Here is a 27283-nt window from a genome sequence, read left to right on the forward strand (position 1 = left end):
GTTTGGAACATTAACAAGCTTTGGGCTAATTTGGCGCTTTTAGCTTCCCAGTAGCTCAGGAGTAAAGGGATAATTCTACAAGTGGAAGGGGATTATTCTGAATGAATATATTCTGGAGAGACACTCGTATCTGTAATAATTGACACACATTAGCTTGTAGTACAGAACATGATTATTGCTGACATGTTGCTGAAACTTTTCATCTTGAACTCATCAGGACAAATGTAAGAATGCCAAATTTCAAATAATCACAACAATTTATACTTCAGGAGAATTTATACTACAGACTGATTGGTTTTTGAATTGAATCTGCTGCCAGACCATGCAATTGAGCAATGTTGTGTATGAATTTCAGCGTTGGTATGATGTCAGACACGTAGGACATACATCCCAGAGATTGATTGTTCGAATCAAGCAGCATGATCCTTCAGTTGGTCATAAAAGGCTGATTGCAGACCATACTTAACCCGTCTGTGCTCACAAAACCCAAAACAAAATATCTACTTTTAGATGTGATTCCACGATTGGACAGTATAAGACGATAAAACGTAGGAGCAGAGGTAGGCCATTCGGCCCATTGAGTCTGCTCCACCATTTAATGAGATCATGCCTAATCTATCAAATGATCCTGAGTGTGCTAATAGCTACACTAACAACCAACTTGAAATAATTAGTCATAATGGGGTTATGCTTGCTGCAACATATATTCATAAGCAGGGACCAGTTCTCTGCAAACAAAAGGAATACGTTCAATCTTTGCACATTTTTTGAATTACTCAGGACACTGGGGAGACTATACTTCCCTGTTGCTATCTCCGTAGCAATACCTCAGCCATTCAGAGTTGACTTGCCAACCAATCAGCACCATCTTCCTCCTGGAGTAGAAATTGTTGAGATCATTTGAAATTTGGCATTCTTGCATTTGTATTTTTCCCTTTATTCATTGGATGTGGGTGCCACTGACTAGGCCAGCATTTATTGCCCTTGTTCAGAGGGTGTTTAAGAGTCAACCATGTTACTGTGGGTCTGGAGTCACATGTAGACCAAACCAGGTAAGGGGTGGCAGAAGGGGCATTAGTGAACCAGATGGGGTTTTTGTGACAATTGGCAATGGTTATCATTAGACATTTAATTCCAGATTTTTAGTGAAATCAAATTCCACCTCAGCTGTGGTGGGATTTGAACCTGGGTCCCCAGAGCATTACACTGGGTCTCTGGAATACTAGCCCACTATGTCACCACCCCCGCAATTGCACTTGTCTGGATGAGTTCAAGATGAAAAGCTTCAGCAAGATGTCTCTCTTTTCAGCAATATTCAACTTAATTGAAAAACCTTTGTCATCGCTTATGGTCTCCACCCAAGGTTTAGTGCCACTATGTGTTGTAATGCACCGAGTGTATTTCTCATGTGTAAGATTAAAGAAAAAAATTATCTTGATAAAGTAGCATTATGAATTATCGCCAATTCAGAAAAATAATTTTTCTTTATAATGGTAAACGTAAAAGGAAATGTTTCCCTTATGCTAGTTGAAGACAAGTCTTCCCCTGGTATCTGTTTCCTTGATGATTGTGTACATGTGCTTAAAAGCTTAGCAGTTCAATTCAGTTTGGGCAGTTTTCTGTTCTGTCTTCAGCCATCAATCATATGCAAAGGAAAACTGTCTTCCTGTAGAAAATGAATGCAATATCAATCCGATTTGTTAACAGGAGGATACACAGATATGGTTCACAACGCACTGACCACATCATTTCACTGATCCTGTCAGTTGTCAGGCATTCACTTGGTCAAGGTCTGAGCTAGAAGGACAACCAGGTCCCGAGTTCAGTCCTTGTGCTGAATGATTTAACTAATAATAAAAAACCTTGCATTTATATAGCGCCTTTCACATCCTCAGCACATCCCAAAGTACTTTACAGCTAACGGAGTACATTTTTTTTGAAGTGTAGTCGCTGTTCCAATGTAGGAAATATGACAGTCAATTTGCACACAGCAAGCTCCCTAACAGCAAGAAGATAGCGACAAAGTCATCAATCTTTTTAGTGTTTATAGATGGATAAATATTGGCCAGGAGACCAGGGAGAGCTCCCCTGCTCTTCTTTGAAATAGTGGCCATGGGATTTTTTTACATCCACCTGAGAGAGCAGACAGGGTCTCAGTTTAATGCCTCATCTGAAATACAACACCTTTGACAGTGTAGCACTCCCTCAGTGCAGCATTGGGTGTGTCAGCCTAGATTTCCTGTGTAACTTCAATTGGGGCTTTGACCTCAACATCCCTGGGCTAGACAGGGGGAAAGAATTGGCCAAAATTCCTGCATTTTGGCAATTCTACCAGGGAAGAGAATGTTGGGTGAGAGAATCTGTTGTGGGTGTGATGCCCTCCACAGTGGATTAGCCTCCTGCCAGCCATCATCTTGTCGCACTCCTGCGGAGTGGCCATTTAGGTGAAGCGACTATGACTGAGAAGCTGCACCCGAATGAGAGTCAACATTTTCAGGAGAGAGATATAGGAGGGAAGGATCACATTAATGGTTTTTGTGCCTCACCCACTCAGCCAGTATATGTTGGAATGTGTCTGGGGTAAGCTCCCGCTCCTCCCAAACGGGAAAGCCTTTGGTGTCCCTCCAACAACCCCTCCACAATGGCTTGGGGTGGAAGGTCAACGTACACTCAAAACAACCTTGGTTCAACAAGTGGCTGCTTAATCTTCCAACAATGTCTGGGAGAATCGCATCATCATTTACAACCTGCCAGAGTAGACATCATCAGTTTGACTGTACATGTAGAACATTTTATTTTACACAACGTTTTAAACATTCACCCTCAATATTTATTAGAATTCAGTGGGTGTTCATTCTGTTTTACATACTGTATATACATATATTAAGCATTTCAGAACCTGAAATCCAGTCAGCCTTCATTTACAGTTGCAAAATAGATGGATCGTCCCGACACTTTAGGATGAGACTGTCATTTAATAAAATAAAGATGTTCATTTATATAGCGCCTTTCATGACCTCAGAATGCCCCCAAAATACTATACAGCTGATGAAATACTTTTGAAGTTATAATATAAGAAACGCAACAGCCAATTTGCGCGCAGTAAGCTCCCACAAACGGCAATGATATCTGTTTGTGTGATGTTGATTGAATCATTATTGACCAAGACACTGGGGATAACTCCCCTGCTCTTCTTTGAAATAATGCCATGTGTCTCTTTTGCTTCCACCTGAGAGCAGACTCTATTGGATGTCTCATCCAAAAGACTCCCTCTGTTCTGTGGTTGGAGTGTCAGCCTAGATTTTTGTGCTTAATTCTCTTGTGCGGAACTTGAACCCACAACCTTTGGAGGTGAGAGTATTACCCTGAGCCAGTACTTGAATGGTACAATAAGCCAATGCAGTTATCTAAGAGCCGCATAACATTTACCCAATCTGGAATTTAATGAAGTCCAACTCAAAATCAGCCAGCCCCATCCCTTTACATCTACTTCTGTTGACACCATAGTGTGGTCAATTTCTTCCTTCCCCAAGACTAATTTGCTTCTGTTGAGGTGAAGGTTCTAACCCACCACCCCATCTAATTCTTCCCAATGTCACTGTGGCTTTTCTGTTTTTGACATATTATACAACGAATGCTTAACAACATTGGGAAGGGAGGAAGGGGCTATCAGTTTGTTGAATACCAGTTACAGCCACTGTGAGGGTGACCTTATTGGATGAAGATCCAGCATCAATATATATTTCTCCAAAATTGATCATTTTGTAAACAGTGTCTATTTGAAGAAAGTGCCTCTCGTTTGTCTATTAAAATTTCTTGTCATATTTGACCACATCATATATAGTACCACTAGATGGATTTGTGCATTTATCTTACCTTTACAGCCAGCCCTACCAGGACTCTATTGTACCATCCTGTTTTTTCCTAAACTAATCCACTTCTTTACACCCTGTTATTCTGTCCTGAATTTTCTTCCAGATGTTGGGTTATCCGCTTCATAGAGAAACATCTGGTTCTGTCTTGTCTCTTCCAGACTTCCATTAAAATCTTCGAGAAAGCATCTCATTGGCTTCTTATTCTTTTTGTCAAAAAACCTTGTGATTCTCTACTGAATGCGACCTGAGACTCTGTATTCACACTGGCAACACACCCACTCCACCAGACTAATACATTTCAGGCCTAAAAAGACCTACATCAAAACTGCCCAACTGATACCTTCTTTTCCTGTGAGATGCTGATTGTAAAATGTAATGGCCATTGATCCCAGGTCATTGTCTTCCTCCTGCATGTAACCTCTTAAAGGTTCCTGCTCACCAACATTCCCTGGAGGCTAGTTCCACATATTGATCATCAGATTGCTACAAGCATTCTGCCTGAATTCCCCATTCAGTCTCCATGGCCTGGACGCTATCTGATTCTGGAGTTCCTTGTAAGACAGGAAAAAAACCCCATATATTTCAAACCTTATCCTTTCTATCCAGCCCCACCTTCACTAGAGAGAACAGTTTCAAAGTTCTGACCATTCCTCATGATTCAATTTGCTATGATCCTATCTCACTCACTGCTTATTTGCCCATTAGGATGGTATCCAATTGCAGCACAGAAAGGAGCAGCACATTGGAACGTAGGTGTCTCATTTCTGAGTGAAGAAGGGAATAATGTTTCACTTTTGGCATCAAATGTTACCATCAAACACCCACAGATTATGTATAACCAATGTTAGAAGCAGTGTAGACCTCCCTTGTACACTGCTTCCATAATTTGCCTTGATCTCAAAATGAGCATGGCGGTCCCTCATGTGATATGTCCCATCCTACACCACTTGTCTCAGCTCTCTCTCAGTGAATCTGCCAATGGCTAGTGGATCAAGGCTTTCTATGTGTGTTAGAGTCACCACTCACTGTGGCTAGGGGTAAAATTGTGTGTAAAATACATTCTGTGCTCCTGCAGCTAATAGACACAAGGAACTTCCACCCTATCAATCTGGGCTGGATTCAAACCCAGGCCCAATAAGTATTGAAAGATGGTTCTTTTGCTTAGTTCCCTGGGGTCCCACCTCTTTCTCCTTCCTTCCCTGAAGGTGCTGGGTAGAATTCCTGTCTGGTGACTCAGACACTCTAGGCCGGGCGAGAATTTAACTCCCTCAAGATCCATTCATTTTCACAGAGATAAAATTGGACCATTTCTATTGGTGAGCGCCAGTTAGCTATTTGACTTGGTGAGGCATTGCGTCTGAGTCTAAGGCTTCCAATGCCCAATGCTGGCCTACATGTAGACCTGACAGGTCACTGGGTGATGATAAGGGCTGGGATTTTCCAGTCCCACAATGTGGTTGACGCTTAGCTGCCCTCAAAATGGTCTAGTAAGCCACTGAGTTCGAGGGCAAGTCGGGGTAGGCAATAAATGCTAGCCTTGCCAGCAATTACCCACATCCCATGAATGAATAAAGGATCAGAAAAGGCTGTAAAAAGGAAAGAGAATTCATATTAATGTGTTTTAGATGCTAGCCCACGAAGAGCGTAGACCAGTAGTGGGCAGCCTGTGGCCCAGGGTCCGCATGCAGCCCATTAGGGTTCTGAGTGTGGTCCGCAAGACATTTTGTTGACCATTGCCCATGTGCAGGGATGCCAGATTCTGCTGGTTTTCATTCACGTCATGTTTTTCCTGCCCGAATTACAAAAATGATACTCTCACAATGCAAGGGCACATGATGTGGGGTGTATGCTGATTGCACACAACATTGACTGTGCGAGCCGTGTGCTCCCGCTGCGCCCAGTCAAAGAGCTCCTACGGTTCAGTTGGCACGCCCCGCAAATTCTTATTCATGGGGTTCATGGTTCGTGCGCATGCCCGATTTCAATCTTGCGGCCCACTGAGGTGAAGGAGGGCCTCTCATGTGGCCCACTTACTCGCCTAGGTTGCCCATCACTGGTTTAGAGCCAAATTTCAGAGTAAGGGAATCCCTAATTTTGTCACGTTGACGCTTTAACATCCTCTCTGGAATGATGACATTTAGGATTTTGAAACTCTTCACATTGCATTTAAAAGCATGCACTATTTTCAGAGGATAAATAGAAACTAGAAGCATCCTAATCTATAAACATAATCACATATCTTTTGGCCTTTTACATTCACATCGTTCTAGCCTGAGATTGAGGAGAAAAGTGAGTTCATTCTAAGATCTGAATCTGTTTTTGCTTTAAAACTTTGTCGTTCTCAGAGAACTTCTAAAGTCCTGACCCATTCGTTTTTCTGCCCCCCTCTCTCTCTCTCTCTCTCTTTCACACACACACACTCTCCCTCTCCCTCATTCCTTCTTCTTGAAACAGTAGACTCCGTAGAGTCTGCGCTTCTTGTCTGGGAAGCCGAAACTGCGGACACCGGGCTCCTTGCCGCCACACTTGGCTCGAGGGTTGACGATGGGGTAACGGACACTTCCATCTGCCAGCCAACCCGCTTGGCAGCGGTCGAGTAACTGCACCTTCCAGGCTGCATACAGCTGGCCCACCTTGGCGATGGATGCCCCGCTCTTCTCGCACGCCTTCACCGCTTCACCATAGTTCAGCTTCCGGTAAGTCCTCAAGAAGTAAACATTACCTTCGTTAAAAAAAAACAAAGTTACACGATTGCAATAAATGTCTGCACAAGTCCAACAGCTTCTTATGTTTCATGTTTCTTGCCTGACCTCTGGTATGTGGAGGTACAGTGTGAGGAAGAAAGACTTGCATTCATATAGTGCCTTTCACATCCTTAAGCAATTTATAACCGCTTTTTTGAAGTGTTGCCACTGTTGTAACATAGCAAACACAGCAGCCAATTTGTACACAGCAAGCTCCCACAAAGAGCAGCGTGATAATGGCCAGGTAATCTTTCATTGGAGGTGTGGGCTGAAGGATCAATGTTGAGTAGGGCACAGTGGAGAACTCCTCCGCTCCTCTTTGAATTAGTGCCATGGGATATTTTACATCCCCCTGAAGGGGCAGGCAGAGCTGCAGTTTAACACCCTAACTGAAAGACTGCACCTTTGACAGTGCAGCACTCCCTCAGTGCTGCATTTGGAGTGTCAGCCTAGATCACATGTTCAAGTCTCTGGAGTGGAACTTGAATCCACAGCTAGAGTGCAACCCACAAAGCAAAATCTAACAACTTATTGGCCACTTATCTGACTGTTTAAAGGACACTCATGCACAAGATACTAACTGTACAGTTGCTGATACACAAGAGAGAGCTTGCAAACAAGTACCTGACAGTACTCCTCAATTTATCATGTTTCTCTCTCTCTCTTCCCTTGGGATTTCTCAGTACGAATAAATGACCCCTCACCTTTGAGGTTGGAGGTGAAGCAGAAAGCATCATAGCGCTCGTCATCCTTGTGCCGGTAGCCATAGTTCCTAATGCCAGCGGCCTGGTCTGACCTGCCACACTTGAATCGGGGTATGGAAATGGGGTACTGGACGGAGCCATCATCCAGCCAGCCTGCGTTACACCAGTCCAGTCCTTTTTGCCACGCCTCATGCAGTTGTTCGTATGAGGCCAGTATCCCATCCTGCTCGGCGCATGCCTTTTTAGCATCTTCGAAGTTTAACGTGTAACGTCCCAACCGCGGATGGTAAGGAAACACCACACCTTTAATTGAATTAAAGACACCATTATACACAGGAGGCAGAAATATAGGACAAGGTGAAGTGTTCTGCCCTGGTTTCTGGGTGTTTTGGGTCAGCTGGGTGAGGGACATCACCCCTTTAATTGAGGCCTTTCATTTGACTTATAGGGTCCTGAGAGGATTGATAGGGTGGATGCTGGGAGGATGTTTTCTCTTGTGGGAGAGACTAGAACTAGGGGACACAGTTTAAAAATAAAGGCTCTACCTTTAAAGACGGAGATGAGGAGAATTCTTTTTCTCTCAGAGGGTGGTTTGTGGAATTCTCTTCCCCAGGGAGTAGTGGAGGCTGGGTCATTGAATTCATTCAAGGCAGTTAAACAGATTTTTGATTGACAAGGGAGAGTCAAGGGTTAGGGGAGACGGACAGGAAAGTGGAGTTGAGGTCACAACCAGATCAGCCATGATCTTATCGAATGGCAGAGCAGGCTCAAGAGACCAAATGGCCTACTCCTGCTCCTAAGTCCTGTGTTCCCACGTTGACTGAACGGAAAATTGTGCGTGGATCTGAAGTGCCCAGATGATCCAAAATTTCCAGGAACCGGTCTGGGAGCATCTTACTTAGCATTCACACCCTCCACCCGATTTTCTTCATCAAACAGACAAGCCAATTCCCTATCACCCAAGACCCACTTTAAACCCATGATCTAATCCTAACCCCCGCTGGGTCCAGGAGCAGAGGTCAGTTGTGGGGAAGGATTCCCACCCCAATGGGCTAACAGCAATTGGGAAGCTGTGATGCCCTTCCTGGCCAATTAGCCTGGTCAGTTCTGATGCATGAGGAATGAGTTTCCAGGGCCTTAAGAAAGAGCAGTGCAACATAAAACTGTCATTAATCACATCACGGATGGGATTAAGTGAAGTTTGAATGGATGGGTTCTCTTGACATCGGGAGCGTTCCTTTAGATTGGCAAATTGTGCTTGTCAATCTGTTATTTAAGAAAGGAAAAAGAGGGAAACCAGGGAATTATAGACCAGTCAGCCTAACATCTGTTGTCTATAATTAAGGATTGGATGACTGAACAGAGTTAAATTTTTCAGCTTATCAGAAAGAGCTGGCATGGGTTTGGAAAGGATGGGTCAAGCTTGATGAATTTGTTTGAGTTTTTTGAAGAGTTGACTAAAGTAGAGAAGAGGGAGATGTGAAAACGAAAGCAAGATTCCGTGGATGCTGGAAATCAGAGCTAAAAACTGAAAGTGCTGAAAATACTCTGCACGCTTCTATGGAGAGAGAAACAGAGTTAATGTTTCGAGTCGAATAGGACTCTTCTTCAGAACAGTGTTATATTCGACAAGGGAATGTGTATCATTGTTCCTTGTATGGACTTCCAGTGGCATTTCATAAAGCCCCTCATAAGTATAGTATAATGGAGTATACTACACGATGGTATATATTAAGTCCCATAAAGGGTTAACTGTAATTGTCTGTGATATCATAGAAGGAAGTGACATATAATCGTGTGACGTGAGAGAGCCTGAGGAGAAAGCAGAAAAATCTCTGAGACGTTATATGTTATTCAGAATCAGGAATGCTCCTTGTTGAACAGGGAAGCTGCTCAGGCCTGAACCTGGTTGTTAAAGTTGGTGAAGTCAATGAACAAGGACAAGACAATGAATTTAGAAGAGAATTTCCTAAACTCTTCAGAGGCTTGAGAACTGTGTACCCACATAATGCTGAAGATCGATACGAAATCCATTTGTCTACTTACACCCAGGAAGCTCCTACTCCCACTTTTGAAATGGGTCAGGAGTGAGATGGGCGATGCTTCAACATGGGGTTCTTTCACCAGTCACTACACCAACCAGCCGGTGCTCTGGTATGGTACCAATTCCAAAACCAAATGGCCCTTTCTGAATCTGCGTTGAACTGACATACCTGAACAAGGTGGTGGAATGATATCATCAAAATACATCATCATTGGTAGGTGTGAACCTAGCCAAGCTCGCAAAGAGTACAATCATTACCAATCTCGACGCAAATAGTGGATCCTGGCAGTTGCCACTAGATCAGGAGACCAAACTCCTAACCACCTTCCCTAACATGCTTTGGATGTTACCACTTCAACTGTCTGCCTTCTGGCATCACATCCACACCGGACATTTTCCAAAGGACAATGTCCAACATACTGGAGGGCATGGAATATGCCACTTGGAAGATGTTTTAATCTATGGCTCAACAAAGGAAGAATATGGACAAGAGAGTGAGAGGAGTCTTACGAACGCTGCAAGATGCTGGCTTGACACTCAACGAGAAGTGTGAGTTTACCAAACCCACAATAAAATAATTTCAAAGTAAAAAAACATTGCCTCCCGCAAGATCTCTTCTAGAGTAAGAAAACCAGTGTCTCCTGAGTTAACCCAACAATAATAAAGTTTGGATCAGAGATCAATTGGGACTTGGAGAAATAATGGAGAAGTCATCACACCTGAGATCCAGTTGGAACAGGGCAAAGTAAAAAAAAAACTGAAGACCTTTGACTGCGATTGAGCAACAGCACAAAAACCAGAGACCAGAGAGATCACAATCATCAGAAATGAAAGAAGACACTAAAGAAGGTGATCCCAAACCATCCATTAGTTTGAATTCTATTCAACAGCATCCAGAGGGCCAACAACAGCTTCCCTACAAAGGAGAGGAGAATGAGGTATGGTAGACCAGTGAAGGCACCAAAATGCTTATCAGTAGAGGAAGTAGAGAGAAAAGAGAATAAAAAGAGAACAAGGAGAGATAAAGAAAGAAAAACAACATTTATCCAAGATAATAAAAAGAGGCTACATTCCCTATGAGACTTCAAAATACTGAAATGTTCCGAAGACTGCAGGAGACTGAAGCATTGGGTGTCCAAGAATGTCAGAGGATGTTAAAGTCTGAACAGAGACTTGGGGGGAGATGTAGTATAATGGAGTATGTTAGACTAAGTCCTACAAAGGGTTGACTGTAATAGTTTGTGGTGTCATAGAAGAAAGTGACATACACTTGTGATCTGAGAGAGTCAGCGTGGAAAGAAGCTAGTGTAAAGGAATGTTCTCAACTGTAAGTATGCTACAACAAAGTTAGAGTGTTTGCAGATTTGAGAGTTATTGAATCTACTTCAACCCAACAAATAATAATATAATAAGAGACTGCAGTTAATGTTGAAGCTCATGGAGTTGAAGGCAAATTATTGACCTGGTTAAGATATTGTCTACCCTATCGAATTCCTTAATCATTTTAAACACCTTGAGAAGATCATGGCTCAATCTTCTGAACTCTGAATTACTTCCATGAGTTGGATAGTCTAAGACTAGGAGGCATGGTGAAAAAATTCAAGCCAAACCCTTTCAGACTGAAATTAGGAAACACACAAAGGGTGGTAGAAGATTGGAACTCTCTTCTGCAAATGGCCGTTGATGATAAATCAATCGTTACTTCTAAATCTGAGACTGGTAGATTTTTGTTAACCAAGGTATTCAAGGATATGGTGCAATGGCGGGTATAAGGAGTTAGGTGATAGATCAGCCATGAGGGGCTGAATGACCATCTCCTGTTCCTGTTTTTATGTACCTATGTTTTTACTCTATGGCTGGGATGAAAGAACAGTGAGTTGAATAGATGTCAACAATGTCGAATTAAGATGAAACTGTACCTTCCAAATTCAATTTGACGATTCCTGTATCATCCTCAAGCTCATCTATGACTTCACATTCGTATCTCCCGTAATCCTGCAGTGTCACGTCCTGCATGATGAGGGATGCATCGCCTTCTCCGTCCCCCTGCAACCACACTCTCCCCTTGTAGATCCCAAATGCTTTCTGAATTTTGCCCAAGGCCACAAAAACGTCGGTGCTCTGCAGTGAGTTGGACTCCTTGGTCCATTTGATGCGGATCTTACTGGGGTCCTGGCTCTCCGGCTGGTAGTGGTATCTGCAGGGCAAGATGATGGAGCCTCCTCGGTGAGTGAGGACTTTCCCTGGGGCAGTCTGAACCACCACGAGCCCACTCTCATCACCTGCACAGGTATGAAACATATAACAACTCTTAATGTAGATCAATAAACGCAGGGAAGGAGAGAAACATTGTCAGAAATTCTTCGTCAATTCTCTTTCCAAAGGCAGGTCCAACCCACAGTGCCACAACTTCCAGCACAGGTAAGGCAAGGAGGCTGGTCCCAAATCCACCCCCATCCCTGCCAGAACATGGATCAAACCCCATGCTGTTGGTACCCATCTGGCTGCCCAGCAACCTGAGCCAACTGCCACCCACCCCCCAATTCCACCCAAGGAGTCTGAGTTGCTGCGGCAACATACGCATATACATTCATGCTGTAGTCTGGAGCTGTGGAAAGTGATGATAGAGGCTTCACATGGCTGACCAGGAATCTCTCCCACTCTTACCCCTGGTGTGTGTTGGAAGATTTACAAGTTGATACCTTTTTGGCTAAATTATGAACCCACCTTCCTTTGACCATCAATTCCTAAGGAACTTCTGGCTCAGAGGGGGCCACTGCCCCACATGACCTCCTACTATGGAACCTTTGGCTGGTGTCAAATACTCATTCTCAGACTGGAAGCTTACTTCAGAAAGTACCTCTTTTGGTAGGGTGCTTCAGGACCCTCCTGAGACTATAAAAGTCACTGTAGAATTGCACGTTCTTTTTCTCAGTAGAGAGCCTTCCACCTCGCTGAATCTGTCAGATGACACTTATTTTAGAAATCTGATTAAAAGATCAGCACACGAGCTGCTGAAATGATGACTGAAAGACTAATTTCAAGGCTGAAATCTCAGCTTGGGTGATGAGAAACATCTTGACTTTAGCGTTAGTGATTTATGATATCCTCTTAACCCTATAATGAGATTGCTGCCTTGTAATCCCTCTGGGGAACACATTGCTCTCTGTTTAAGCAAAGGAGCTACATGTAAAACTCTTAATGTTATGATTCAATAGTAGTAGGAAATGGCCATTATGCCTGGTGTCTTGCCAAATTGTGGGAAAATTCAAAGATTAAGAGGATGAGGAGAATCAATGCTCCCAATTTGGCAACATATTGAAAATAACTTGTTCACCATGGGAAGGATTGGTTGGACGGCCGAAGTGGATCCAATTGGTGCCAACAGCTTGGGATTTGGTCCCATTTCTGACTGGGCTGGATTCAGGATCTGAAATCTTGCCCTACACATGGTGGAAGTTGTGGGTCAGATCTGCCTTTGGGCAGAGGTCTCAAGAAGAGGAAGAAAGGTTTGATGATGTTCCGGCTGAGTTAGTCAATCAGTGCTGGTGAGGAGTGAGACCCTCTGGTTCAAGGAGGAGGAAGATCAGCAAGGAGTCTTGCCAGATCACTGTGCAGTCACACCTGCTGGAAGGCTCGTAAGGATAGACAGGGATCCCCATCGCCCCACAATTGAATTGTTAGGTTGTATTCAATTAACAAGTGAATAATGAATAAGCAAAGAGAGGAACAGGAACAGGCCATTCAACCCCTCAAGCCTGTCCTGCCATTCAATCAGATCTCAGATCATGTCTGATCTGTACCTCAATCCCATTTACCTGCTTTTGTTCCATATCCCTTAATACTCTGACTCAACAAAAAACCTATTGATCTCAGTCTAGAAAATTTCAACTGTCACTCCCACCAGCATCTGTAGTCCTTTGAACAAGAGAATGCTCCCCAATTTCATTCCTGGATAACCTGACTCCAATTTTAAGTTTCTGACCCCCTTGTTCTGGATACTGTCCCACCTGAGGAAATAGTGTCTCCCTACCTCACTTTTGAATCCTTTACTCATTCGAAACACCTTGTGCAGATCACGCCTCGATCTTCTGAACTCTGAATTATTTCTGCAGTTGGGGAGTCTGGGACTAGGAGGCATAGTCAAAAAATTTGAGCCAGACCTTTCAGGAGTGAAATTAGGAAACATTTCTTCACAAAGGGAGGTAGGAGTTTGGAACTCTCTTCTGCAAACTGCAGTTGATGCCAGCTTAATTACTAGTTTTAAATTGGAGATGGTGGGATTTTTGTTAACCAAAGGTATCAAGGATATGGGGCAAAGGTGGTTGTTGTTATTAGCCATGATTTTATTGAATGGTGGAACATCCTTGAGGGGCTGAATGGCCTCCTCCTGCTCTTATGCTCCTAACTCCAAGGGGGTTTATACAACCTAAAGATGGAAACTCTAGCTGGGGTGAAACCCCATCCCCGGCTCTGGCTTCTCCTTTGTCCTTCGCCTCACTGTTTGTGCGTGAGTTGGGCAGTAATTGGTGGTGGATTATTCAACTGTAAGAGGCGTCAGAATCTTACCCTCAGTCAACATCTGTGCACTCGATAGCAATCAGAGGAAGGAACCCTGGGCTTATTCCTTGAACCCTATCCCTCTCCCACCTCTCCCCAGCCCGCTGTCACTCAGTCCAGAGACTCTGAGAGCAATTGTATGTCAAGAAAATGTTCCCATTTACTAGGAGTCATAAATCTAAGATAGTCATTAATAAATCCAGTAAAATTCAGGAAAAGTTCTTTATCAAGAGAGTGGTTAGTAAGTGGGACTCACGACCATAAGGAGTGATTAAGGCCAATTGTATAGATGTATTTATGGGGAAGATGGATAAACACATGAGGGAGAAAGGGATAGAAAGATATGCTATAGGGCGAGGTGAAGAGGGGTAGAAGGGGGCTCGTATGGAGCATAAACACCAATATGGAGCATTTGGGCCAAATGGCCTATTTCAGTGCTGTAAATTCAATATAATTCCAAATAAGATGCCCCTCCAATTCTGCCTGTTGCACGTCCCCAATTTTCCACCATTGGTGGACATGTCTTCAGCTGCCTGGGCCCTGGGCTTTGAATTCATCCTTGCCACCTCTCCACCTTTCTCTCCTGTAAGATACCCTGTCCAAGCTTTTGGTCACCTGTTCTAGCACCATCTCTTGTGGATCAATGTTGAATTTTGTTTACAGCTCTCCCATGAAGCTCTTTGGGACATTTAAAGACACTCTGTAGGTACCAGTTGTTAATACCGCGGATCTGAGATCAGTGACCATAACTGAGGGAAGGTCAAAGCTGGGATCTTTCTGACCTTGCAGCTAGCTCATTATCACATAGAGTAACATTGTGGTATTAGAGGGAGAGCTGGAGAGATCCCACCGCATGTCCCCCAACACAAGATCATGTGGAAGTCACAAACCGTTATGAGCTCTATTTTCCATCTCACCTGACACGTGCACACTCTGCTTGGTTCCAATGTCATTGTTCAAGAGGGAGAAGGCCGGAACGAGGAGCATCAGGAGAATGGAATTGCGGCAAAGACGGTTTCTCAGACAGAGCTGAAGGGACAAACAGACATCATAACTTTAACGGATAAAAATCCCCCAGGTCCTGACTCGGGCACACACTGAGCACATGAATCCCCCGATGCGTGCTCAGGCCATGGGAAGCTCTGTGCTGGACGTGCGAAATGGTGAAACTCAGCACTTGAAGTCCAAGACGCTGGTATAAGGCTGGCAAACTGAACCTGGTTCACCCACCAGTTCGAAGTCATATAAGAGATTAAACTGCAGTGCCGTGGTAATATCATTGGACTAGTAATCCAGAGGCCTAAGCTAATGCACTGAGGATGCAGGTTCAAACGGCAGCTGCAGGAATTTGAATTTAATTAATAAAAATCCGGAATATGAAAGCCAGTCTCAGTGATGGTGACCATGGCAGCTATTGCTGATTGTTGTAAAAACCCTTCTGGCTCACTAGGGAAGGAAATCTGCCATCCTCATCTGGCCTGGTCTACATGTGACACCAGACCAGGTAAGAATAGCAGACATGGTTGCCTCTTAACTACTCTCAAGGACAAATAGGGATGGGCAACAAATGCTGGCCCTGCCAGCAACTCCTGCATCCCATGAATGAATAAAAATGTCTTTGTTTCCCCAGAACCTTCAAAGCTCATGTTAGTAACTCATTTAAATTTATTTTAAACAAACACTTATAAAGCTTAGCTTCAGGGCTGTAACAAGTTGGCGAGAGTTAGGGAGCAGAGAAAGAAACCTACAGTAAAAATAAAATACTGCAGACACTGGAAATCTGAAATGAAAACAGAAAATGCTGGAAAAGCTCAGCAGGTCTGGCAGCATCTGTGCAGCGAGAAACAGAGTTAAGGTTTTGAGTCCATATGACTCTTCTTCAGAGCTAAAGAGAAATAGAAATGTGATGAATTTTATACTGTTTAAGAGGGGGGTGGGGCAGGTGGAACAAGATAGAAGGTCAGAGATGGGGGGGAGCTCAGGAGAGATTGACAAAGATGTCATGGACACAAGACAAAGGGAGTGTTAACAGTCATGTTAAAGACTAAAGAAGGTGCTGATAGTGGTATAAAGCTAAGATAGCAGAATGTGTTATTAGCAGAACAAGGGTCAGCGCTCCGTGAAGGCACCACAGAGAAAACAGTGACCGACGCCCCTGTGTAGTGTAGGGGGGGTGGTGGTGGTGGTGTTTGGGGAAAAGGACTTAAAAAAAAATAATAAAAAAAAACCACGAAAATAAATAAAAATTTAAAGATGGGTTAAAAAAGGGGTGAAGATGGAGGGGCGAGTTCATGGTCTGAAGCTGTTGAACTCAATGTTAAGTCCAGAAGGCTATAAATTGCTAAATTGGAAGATGAGGTGCTGTTCCTCCTGTTTGCACTGGAAACCAATAATGTTTGACATGGAAGGGGGAGGTTTTTTTCTCTTTATTCTTTCCTGGGGTGTGATCGTCGCTGGCAAGGCCTGCATTTTGTTGCCCATCCCTAACTGCCCTTGAACTGAATGGCTTGCTAGGCCATTTCAGAGGGCAGTTGAGAGTCAACCACACTGCTGTGGGTCTGGGGTCACATGTAGGCCAGACCAGGTCAGGACGGCAGATCTTGCTCCTGTGGAAGGAGCGCTCATGTCACGGTCTGGCAACCTGCAAATCCTTCTGCTTCTGCATTCCCGGGAAAAAGCATGAACGTACAGAAACTACAAGCTAGTTGAAGACTCATACTTAGATGTGTAAATGAGAATGGTAAAACAGATGTTTCCAGTCAGAGATTTGGACAAATTTCCCCAGTGTTTGTCATTCTAACTAACATTTTGAATCCAATTTGTTACCAATGCACAGATTCTAGTCCCCTTGATCTTCTCTATTCAAATTGTCAAGCACAGAATACTTCTTGAAATCTGCGTTGGCTGCTTCTGATTATTTTTATTTAATCCGGATATTTAATAATTTCATCTTTAATTAAAGATTCCAATTTTTTCCCTACCACAGATGTTAAATGCACTGGTCTGTAATTATCTGGGCTTTCTGTCTCCCTTTTTGAACTCAGTTATTAAATTGACTTCTCGCCAATCCTTTGGGATTTTTCCACTCTTAATACAACCCTGGATTATCATTTCTACTGCATCTGCAGTTTCTTGCCCCATTTGCCTCCCAGTCTTTCGATCTATTCAATCAGGTTCCAGCAATTTGCCCTCCTCTGGCTTAAACAACTTCTTGAAAATCTTCCTTTTTACCCGCCTAGTTGCTAAGCTCTAGAATTCATTTAACCTCTTCACTCCTGGGCTGTTCAGGCCTCTTACCAATTATACATAACCTCCTCTACTCCTCCAATCCTCTGCCATCTTGAATCTCCTTCAATTTTGGCCTTTTTTACATATCCGATTCTCTTCGCTCCACCGTTGGTGGTTGTGCTTTCAGATGCCCAGGCCACAAGCTCTGGCGTTCCCTCCTTAATCCTCTCAGCCTTGTTAGCTCTCTCTCCTTACAGCGGGCATAGGCTCAAGATAAGGGGTCATGGTAATTTAGGACTGAGATGCGGAGAAATTCCTTCACTCAAAGGGTTGTGAATCTTTGGAATTCTTGACCCCAGAGGGTTATGGATGTTCCATCATTGAGTATATTCCAGGCTGAGATAGATTTTTGGTCTCCCAGGGAAGCAAGGGACATGGGGAGCAGGTAGGATAAAGACCAAGGCCAGGATTTTACAGCCCTGCCACAATGTGTCTCCCTCTGACAGATGCGGCAAGCCATTTAAATCTCTATTCAGTTCAATGGGACCGTAATATCCCACTAGTCAAGAGTAAAATCCCCTGGCCCATGGTCAGAGGCTGGGAATTCCGTGGCAACTAACTCACCTCCTGACTTCCCAAAGCCTGTCCACCGTCCACATGACACAAGTTTGGAGAGTGTTGGAAAGCCCTCCATTGTCTGGATGAGTGCAGCTCCAACAACACTCAAGACACTCAACACCATCCGAGACAAAGCAACACATTTGATTGGCACCCAATGCACCACAATAAACATTCACCAGCGCACAGTGGCAGCAGTGTGAAACATCTACAAGATGCACTGCAGCAGCTTGTCAAGGCTCCTTCGGCAGCACCTTGTAAACCCACAACCACTACCACCTAGCACAAGGGCAGCAGATGCATGGGAACACCACCACCTGCAAGTTCCCCTCCAAGTGACACACTAACCTGAATTGGAACGATATCACCCTTCCTTCACTGTCACTGGATCAAAATCCTGGAATCCCAACTGCTTCCCATCTCCCTCGATTCCCTGAGAGACCAAGAATCTATCACAGCCTGGAATACACTCAATGACAGAACATCATTTACCCTCTAGGGTAAAGGATTCCAGGGTTGGGCAATAAATGCGATGCCCACATCCCAAGGGCGAATAAAAAATTGTGGAGTTGAGGTAACAAATGCTGGAGCAGCCTTGAGAGGCCAAATGCTTCTTAAAACATATCTATCTCCTGTCTTGTTTGCTTATGTGGCTCGATGTCGAATTTTGTCTGGTAATGCTCCTGTGAAGTACCTCGGGATGCTTCACCATGTGAACAGTGCTATATAAATGCAACTTGTTGCTGTTTTTGAAGTTTCCAATGTACAATTATTTTTTTTAAAAATATTTCTCCATTGTGGTTTTGGGGGCTTCAGGGCAATTCTGAAGTTAGCATCTCTAAACTGGTCTTGCTTACAGCATGAAGAATTATTAATTAAAAGAAAGAAGGGAAATTTGCGCAAAGATCACAATTGCTGCGGATGCTGGGAACACTCAGCGGGTCTGGCAGCACCTGTGGAGAGAGAAACAGAGTTAATGTTTCAGGTCAATGACCCTCCATCACAACTCATTGAAGCCGGATCTTGTTTTATTTAACACCAAACAAAAATACAGATGCAAAATCTGTGCTCCGCAGATGTTCGATTGTCACTCAACTGGTTTCTCGGCTTCACACAATCTGGTTTTGATGTACTGACTGCAACTTTAACTGAAAATGTACACCACATTACAAAGTCTGGTGTATGTGTCTGTGTGTATGCTTGTGGGTGCATGTGTGTTTCTATGTGTGTGCGCATGTGTGTGTGTTTGTGTGCATGTGTGTTTGTGTGTACGTGTGTGTGTTTGTGTGCGTGTGTGTTTGTGTGTGTGTGCGCATGTGCATGTGTGTGTGTGTGCGAGTTTGTGTCTACTTTTATGAGGGTATATGCGTGTGTGAGTATATATGCTTATATGAGTGTGATTGTGCACATATGTACCTATGAGTTTATACGTGTACCTGGATGTGTGTACATGTGTGTGTGTGTGTGCCAGCATATGTTTGTGTTTACATGTTACATGTGCATATATGTGAGTGTACATGTGTGGGCACACACATGTGTGTATGTGAGTGCACATGTGTGTATGTGCTTGTGCATGTGTGTGTAGGTACTGTCTCCTGGATTATTCCAGCTCTACTTGGCTCCTATTTTCAACTCCCAGGGACACAAGAATCTGTGTGGCTTTGAGATGCTGTCATATCACAGTCAATCTGTGATCCCACAGATACCCTTACTTAACCTCAAGGGTAAATTAATATATTAGTTGATTTATAAGGCACCTCACTCTCTCATGAGGTAGAGAACATTTTTTTTAGGGTGGGAAGGGAGTGAAGGTGCCAAGACGCTTTCTGATTGGCAGGACGCTTTATGAATGACAGACAGACTGGATAATCACAGAGCACATCAAGCCTTGCAGTTTATAAACCCCACCCTCCCTGTTTGATGGGATCTGATTGAACAGGAGGAATGGCAGCTCAATTCACCAGCAAACTTTAGAGGGGCTCTTTCTGGCTTTTGTGCTATCAGTCTGCTGTTTCAGGTGGACACAGCAGAGAACATTGTGCTATATGAAGAAAGGCAGGAGAGTTCTCCCCAGTGTCCTGGCCAATATTTATCCCTCAGCCAATGTCACAAAAACAGATTATCCAGTCATAATCACATTTCTGTTTATGGGAGCTTGCTGTGTGTAAATTGGCTGTCATGTTTCCTACGTTACTACAGCAACTACACTTCAAAATGTACTTCAGTGGGTGTAAAGCAGTTCGGGGTGTTTTGAGGTTGTGAGAGACATTAGAAAAACGCTAGTTCTTTCTTTCTTCCAATATAGATCCTGGATCGACTCCCTGCCTTCAGTTAAAGGGTTAACACCTTCATTGCCTGAACTGTGCAGATCAAAAAGAAACTGCAGGAGGCCCCTAACTACCAGTTAAATTGGCAGCGCTGTTTCCCGTCAATAACACTGACGCCTCAACAAAGGACGCGTGAAGCATGTGGTTCAATAAAAGCTGTTATAGAATTATTGTGGTGGAGGGCACGGGAGCAATTCAGTCAATTTATGGACCAAAAGCGAAATTTTAAAATCCATAACTTTACATCAGCCACAGCTCAGGCTGATGTCTGAGAGTTGTCCCAGTAAACACAGTGAGGATCAGATTGGATGTTACATCTGCCTCCCTGCTGGTTAGGTATGTGTGTAAAATGGTGACTAATTGTAGTGCTAGAGCTTTGAACTCTCTCCATTAGATGATCTTCAGACTCAGTTTAATTTTCCCTGCGGGGGAGAGAGGGGAAAGGGAGACTTTTTTCTCATCAATGCCAGATCACTTGAAAGAAAGAGGTGGCATTTATAAAGCACCTTTCGTGACCTCAGGGCATCTCAAGGTGCTTTAAAAGCAATGAAGTATTTTTTTTCTTTGAAATGTCGTCACTGTTGTAATGTATAAAAAACACCACAGGCAATTTGCACACATCAAGATCCCACAAATGGCAAAGTGATAATGTTCAAATCATCTGTTTCTGGTGAGTTTGTTTAAGAGTTAAGTATTGGCCAGGACACCTGAAAGAAAACTACCCTGCTCTTCTTTGGCCACAGGATCTTTTACATCCACCTGAGAGGGTGGACAGGACCTCAATATGATGTCTCATCTGAAAGACAGCACCTCTGACAATGCAGTACTCCCTCAGTATTACACTGGCCTGGATTGCGTGATCAAGTCTCTCAAACAGTATTTGAACACACAACCATCTGACTCTACCCACAAAGCCCCATGGGGGGAAAGGGTTGGGGAGGAGGGGGGGTGGGGTGGTGGGAAGTGAAGGAAAATAGAGGAAGGGGAGAAAAAAATCACCTCCTGTAGTATAAGGCACATGATACATGAAGGGTTAACATGGGACTGAGTACAGCCCACACAGTGATATAAAAGAACACATGACCCACACCTAGCAGTCAGTGTAGTGTTGGACAGAGCTGTATGTAGAAGCAAGCATGGAGACAACTCCTAGCTTGGTCCTTTGCTGAACATATACATATTGTTTATAGTAGTTAATAAATACTTACTATTGAACTACCTAAGACTACAAATAGCTTGATAAGGCCTATCAAACTGTGCCCAACATACAATACCTCCTTCATTTGCTCATCATAAGGCCCCTGAGGCATTGGGTGGGCAGCTTTTTCCTTTGTGGCTGGGCTTCCATTCGTCACCTGTCCACTATGGGATTTGGCACTTGCTCTGCTCCTTAACTGTCACAGCTTTGTGAGAATGACTGATCCTATGGCATGTCACTTTATACCCCCTGCCCTCCCCACCCCTAACTCCCCACTTTTTGGGAAGGTCTGTGACCACCACTTGGCATCTTCCCACTGTTGCATGATTGAAATGTGCGGCCACTGTATAGAGCCCCATGCCCCCCACCACCCATGATGATTGTATGAGGGACCCGTGAGCAAGGTAAGGTTTTAACCCACAACAAAAGGCACTCAAGGTGGGGAGGATTTTGCCATGTGTCTCCTGCAGCCACCTCTCTCCCTTCTGCAGCTCTGTCTCACTGTTTAAACTTGAGGATTTTATGCTTTGGATTACATTGAGTGAATAGCACAGAAGCAGGCCATTCGGCCCAACTGGCCCATGCTAGTGTTTACCCTTCACACAAGCCTCCTCCTCCTACTTTATCCCACCACCAATCAGCATATTTTTCCATTCCTTTCCCCCTCATGTGTTTATCCAGCTTCCCCTGAAATCTATTACACTCAACCACTCCCTGTGGGAGCAAGTTCCACATCCCCATCATTCTCTGGGTAAAGAAGTTTCTCCTGAATTTGCTGTTGGATTTATTCTTGACTATCTTATATTGAAGGCCCCTAAGTTCAGGTCTCCCCCCACACGTGGAAACATCTTCTCTATCAAACCCTTTCATAACCTTACAGATCTCTAACATGACTGCCCCAGGCCTTGCTTTACTAGAGGAGTCCCAGCCAGTTCAATCTCTCACTGAAAGCTAGAACCTCTCAATTCTGCCATCGATCTTGTAAGAGGCGAATGAGCTGGACCGTGGAGAGAACCCGACAGTCCAGGTAGCACCGGAGCACCCATTGTAATATGGAGCTGCACAGATCAGGCAGGTTCCAGGTTCAGTGCTCACTCTGTATTGAGTTGGTTGATTGTTACCAGGATGGCAGTGGTGGGCATGGAGGGGGAAGGAAAGGAAATGGGGCAAAGAGGGGAGGGGGAAAGGGGTGCTGCGTTGGGCCTGGACTAAAGGGGAGTGGGACATAAAACCTGGTATGCTTTCGCCCAATCTAACTCGATCTGGCACCTTCTTGTTGGAAATGGGATGGGGCGGAATAGACGGGGCGGGGGGATGGTGGGGGGGGGGCGGGGGGGGGGCACGGTGCAGGGGTTTTGGGGGGTATGGGTGCACTGGCAAGAGGATTCAATTAAACTTACACTACCCTCCCCACCCCAACAACAGTCAGATAGGGTGCTGATACATTGCACATAGTGGGACTGTCCCTGGGGTAGGTTATGGAGTAGGAGTTGGGGGTATTCTGCAGATCAACGCATCCAGCAAGGATCTGCCCGTCTCTGGGGAGAGGAAGGAGGGAAAGCCAAAGACCAATTACACAGAAATAGAAATGGGAGCAAACGCTTCCTGGAATAAACTGCACAAAGGGACTCAGCATCGTAAGCAAGCGCCCAGCAACACTTTAGTGTAGGAATGCAGAACGAGGTGCTGTTTGAGCACTGCAGTATCTTCCCAGGCAGCTTGTCAAGGTTATTATTACTGTACACTGTCAGATGATTAATGCACCAAAATGATCCCACAGACTGTAAATATAGGCAGTGTCAACTTACCATTTCCCCTCTCAACTGCAAACACAGGAACACAGGAGAACAGCAGGTACAAGCAGTGGAACTAAACAGAACTAAAACATGAGCCAGTCTGGAGACGTTGTTCAAGAGGACAGACTCTCTCTCTCTCTCTCTCTCACTCTCGCTCAATTTCTGTCTCTCTCTATCTCTTTCTCATTCACACTCTCCCTCGCTGTCTCGAGCGACTGCACAGTGAAATGCTGACGTGAAATTAAAGGTCTAACCGGAACTTTGCTCACAGTCAGCAAACCTGCCAGGCCAATGTGGGAAAAATCTCATTATCAAAGCAGAAAGTGGTGCAGTGTGGAGGGGAGAGGGAGCAGTGACAGTGAAAGGAGTTTGGGCAGATTCAGAGCTCATGTTAGGTTCAGGATTGCAGCAGATGAGATCTGCTGAATTGTCTGGTGATGACAACTTGCAGAGTTAATGAAAGATGTGTGGGTGCATGTTATGTATTGCCTGGAGTGTGTTACAAAGAAATTCATTGTCTGGAGTGTGTTACAGAGTAATTCACAATCTGGAGTGTGTGTTACAGAGTAATTCACAGTCTGGAGTGTGTTACAGAGTAATTCACAGTCTGGAGTGTGTGTTATAGAGTAATTCAGTCTGCAGTGTGTGTTACAGAGTAATTCACAGTCTGGAGTGTGTGCTACAGAGTAATTCACAGTCTGGGGTGTGTGCTACTGAGAAATTCACAGTTGGGAGTGTGTTATAAAGTAATTCACAGTCTGGAGTGCGTGCTACAGAATAATTCACAGTCTGGAGTGGGTGCTACAGAGGAATTCACAGTCTGGGGTGTGTGTTACAAAATAATTCACAGTCTGGGGTGTGTGCTACAGAGTAATTCACAGTCAGGGGTGTGTTATAAAGTAATTCACAGTGTGGACTGTGTGACAGAGTAATTCACTGTCCAGGGTGTGTGTTACAAAGTAATTCACAGTTGGGAGTGTGTTATAAAGTAATTCACAGTCTGGACTGTGTTACAGAGTAATTCACTGTCCAGAGTGTGTGTTATAAAGTAATTTACAGTCTGGACTGTGTTACAGAGTAATTCACAGTCTGGAGTGTGTGTTACAGAATTTACAGAGTGTGTGTTACAGTTGGGAGTGTGTTATAAAGTAATTCACAGTCTGGAGTGTGTTACAGAGGAACTTACTGTCTGGAGTGTGTGTTACAGAGTAAATTACTGTATGGAGTGTGTGGTGCAGAGTAATTTACTGTCTGGAGTGTGTGTTACCGAGTAATTTACTGTATGGAGTGTGTAGTACAGAGTAATCTACTGTCTGGAGTGTGTTACAGGACAATTCACTGTCTGAAGTGTGATAAAGAGTAATTTACTGTCTGGAGTGTGTTACAGAGTAATTTACTGCATGGAGTGTGTAGGACAGAATAATTTACTGTCTGGAGTGTGTTAGAGGGTAATTCACTGTCTGGAGTGTGATACAGAGTACTTTACTGTCTGGAGTGTGTGTTACAGAGTAGTTTACTGTATGGAGTGTGTGGTGCAGAGTAATTTACTGTCTGGAGTGTGTGTTACCGAGTAATTTACTGTATGGAATGTGTAGTACAGAGTAATTTACTGTCTGGAGTGTGTTACAGGGTAATTCACTGTCTGGAGTGTGTTACAGAGTAATTTACTGTCTGGAGTGTGTTACAGAGTAATTTACTGTCTGGAGTGTGTTACAGAGTAATTTACTGTACGGAGTGTGTAGTACAGAGTAATTCACTGTCTGGAGTGTGTTACAGAGTAATTCACTGTCTGGAGTGTGTTACAGAGTAATTTACTGTACGGAGTGTGTAGTACAGAGTAATTTACTGTCTGGAGTGTGTTACAGGGTAATTCACTGTCTGGTGTGTGATACAGAGTAATTCACTGTCTGGAGTGTGATACAGAGTAATTTACTGTCTGGAGTGTGTGTTACCAAGTAATTCACTGTCTGGAGTGCGTTACAGGGTAATTTACTCTCTGGAGTGTGTGTTACTGAATAATTCACAGGTTGAAATCGTCCCAGATTTGCACTAAGTGCGGGAGCAGGCATGAAAGATGTTTTACGCGCCGGCCTCAATGGTGGCTTTCCACCCTGTATCTTCCCCTTCCTGCGTCATAAATTAAGCTGCTAGGGGAAACATGCCAGCTCGCTGGCTGCCAGTCTCCGATTTGCCTGCCATGCTGTTATCTAGCCATGCACACACTGCAGCCCTGCACTGCTCCAGTAAAAACATGGCTCCAAAAGCCAAGAAGAGTTCAGTCCCCACCCCCATGATTCAGTAATGCATCCCTGGGATCCCTTCTGGACACCTTGGAGACCGGCTGCAATGTCCTCTACCCCCTCCCCACTCCCCACTCTGGCCACAGGAGGCCCAACAATCTTACCACCCTGGCTAGGTTGGCAGTGACTGAGGTGGTCAGTGCCAATGCTGCACACAAGAGGTCAGCCACCCCATGCAGAAAATGGATGAATGATCTCATCCGTGCCTCCAGGGTAAGGCCGCCATCTCATCAGTCTTGACTTACCCAGTCACAAGCCCATCACACATTCACTGGCATCTCACTCACTGCCAGCTCAAAGGACATCACCATTCACTCTCTCACACGCACACCCTCACATTTCCCTCTGCCCTCATCTCTGCTGGAGACTGCCTCCTCCATCCTGCCCGTGCCTCCACTCAGCACACCCGCACGCCTGGCATCCTTCTCATTTGGCCTGGCATGTCCCTTGCTCACGATCTGTCCATCTGTCTTTATGCGGGACAAGATCGCGCACAATCACTGGGAGAGATCCCAGACCGGGGGTGGAGTGTCGGACATCAAGGTCCTCACTCTGTTCAGGAGTCGTGCGTTGGACCTGGCTGGAGAGCATGTGTGTTCCCGTGGTGACGGTGAGGTTGGCAGCAAACATCCAAGTGAGGACCATGCACCAGATCATCCCTCTCTCAATGCTACTCCGAGTCCGCTGTTCTGTGTGTAACGTGGCTGCCAAGCACTAATAATCTGCACTTTCTGTCCGAGGCACATCTGGCACGTCGCCCTCAGGCAATTTTGACCTCGACCCCAGCTCTGAGAGCACCTCGGATGGGGACCCTGAGGGAAGCACCATTGAAGACCCGTCATGGCGGAGGCAAGGACATCCGAGGTCACCGGCACTCAGAGGGCTGCTGGAGGCAAGGAATCGCAGAGTCCGAGTGCGATGATGAGCCTCTGGACTGGGTCCTCAAGCAGTTGGTGGAGCTGCAAAGACAATCACGGAAACATCACGAAGGAATGTCTGGTGCACTCCTCAGATTGCAAGTGATGATGAAGGAATCTGTCTGCCTTCAGTCTGAGGTGATAGAGCCAGCATGGTAGCATGGCGGCCACCATGGAGATCTTGGTCCAAGACATTGGTCCTGCACTGCTGCGCGGGCTGAGCTCCATCGCTGACCCCATAGTTGGCCTCCAACAATATCAATGCGAGAGGGATGCCTCTACGTCACTCGAGCTTCCTCTTCCCCTCAAGGAGTCATCCAGGGGCTGTCGGGCACCCATAGGGAGGAGGAACAACAGCTCGACACCCTGGGGTCATCCATCCAGGTGACTCTGGGAATCCCCGGTCGACCCAAATCCCCTCTTCCTGCGACCCCAGCAGCTCCAGCTCCACAGGCCGAGGAGGTTGCAGCTGGTCCTCAGTAGACACCCAAAGCAGGTTGGGCCCCTCCAGGTCTCAGCCCTCTAAAGCACACCAAAGTCAACACAGACAGGGCGCAGCAGTCAGCAGGCTGCCTCCTCCTCTGCTGTGGATATCCGGGGAGCACCAAGACATAGCGGCAGGGTTAGAAAGGTTAAGGAGATGCAGTTGCGCAGCCTGGGCACGGGTGTTAATCACTTGTACATAATGTTCACTATTGTAAATAAACTCCCAAAAATGTCTCCTTGCCTATGGCTCCTTATTATAATGAGCAGTGTTCGTGTCACTCAGATGTGAAACCTTGGTGCCTGCACAAGATAAAGGCAGGTGTCTTAGTCCAGGGCCTCGTCCCTGTGCAGTGTGTAACCTTCACACCAAAGTGATGGCCCGGCCTCACACTCACTGGACACATTAGTGATGCCTGCGTCTCTCTGCAGTCTCTCTGGACCCTGGAAGATTTCATGGATCTGAAACCTGCTAAAGATGTAGGAGTC

The 27283-nt window shown here is 45.0% G+C and overlaps 1 protein-coding gene across 1 annotated transcript; it reads right to left on the reverse strand.

Moving 5' to 3' along the window:
• Positions 1–5845: 5845 nt before the first annotated feature.
• hapln4 (hyaluronan and proteoglycan link protein 4) lies at positions 5846–23243 on the reverse strand. Its single transcript, XM_041203810.1, has 5 exons — positions 23107–23243; positions 14845–14956; positions 11287–11649; positions 7324–7626; positions 5846–6597 (listed from the first exon to the last, which is right to left on the reverse strand). The coding sequence occupies exons 1-5, from the start codon at positions 23107–23109 to the stop codon at positions 6308–6310; spliced, it is 1071 nt and encodes a 356-aa protein (XP_041059744.1). The 5' UTR covers positions 23110–23243; the 3' UTR covers positions 5846–6307.
• Positions 23244–27283: the final 4040 nt, after the last annotated feature.

Source organism: Carcharodon carcharias, chromosome 14 (assembly GCF_017639515.1).
Source record: "Carcharodon carcharias isolate sCarCar2 chromosome 14, sCarCar2.pri, whole genome shotgun sequence".
Classification (NCBI taxonomy): domain Eukaryota; kingdom Metazoa; phylum Chordata; class Chondrichthyes; order Lamniformes; family Lamnidae; genus Carcharodon; species Carcharodon carcharias.

Coding starts and splice junctions, on each gene's coding strand:
- hapln4 (XM_041203810.1), bottom strand. Junction 11,650..14,844: donor GCAGAGTGTGCACGTGTCAG/GTGAGATGGAAA, acceptor ATACCTGTGCAG/GTGATGAGAGTGGGCTCGTG. Junction 6,598..7,323: donor CTTCACCTCCAACCTCAAAG/GTGAGGGGTCAT, acceptor TTTTTAACGAAG/GTAATGTTTACTTCTTGAGG.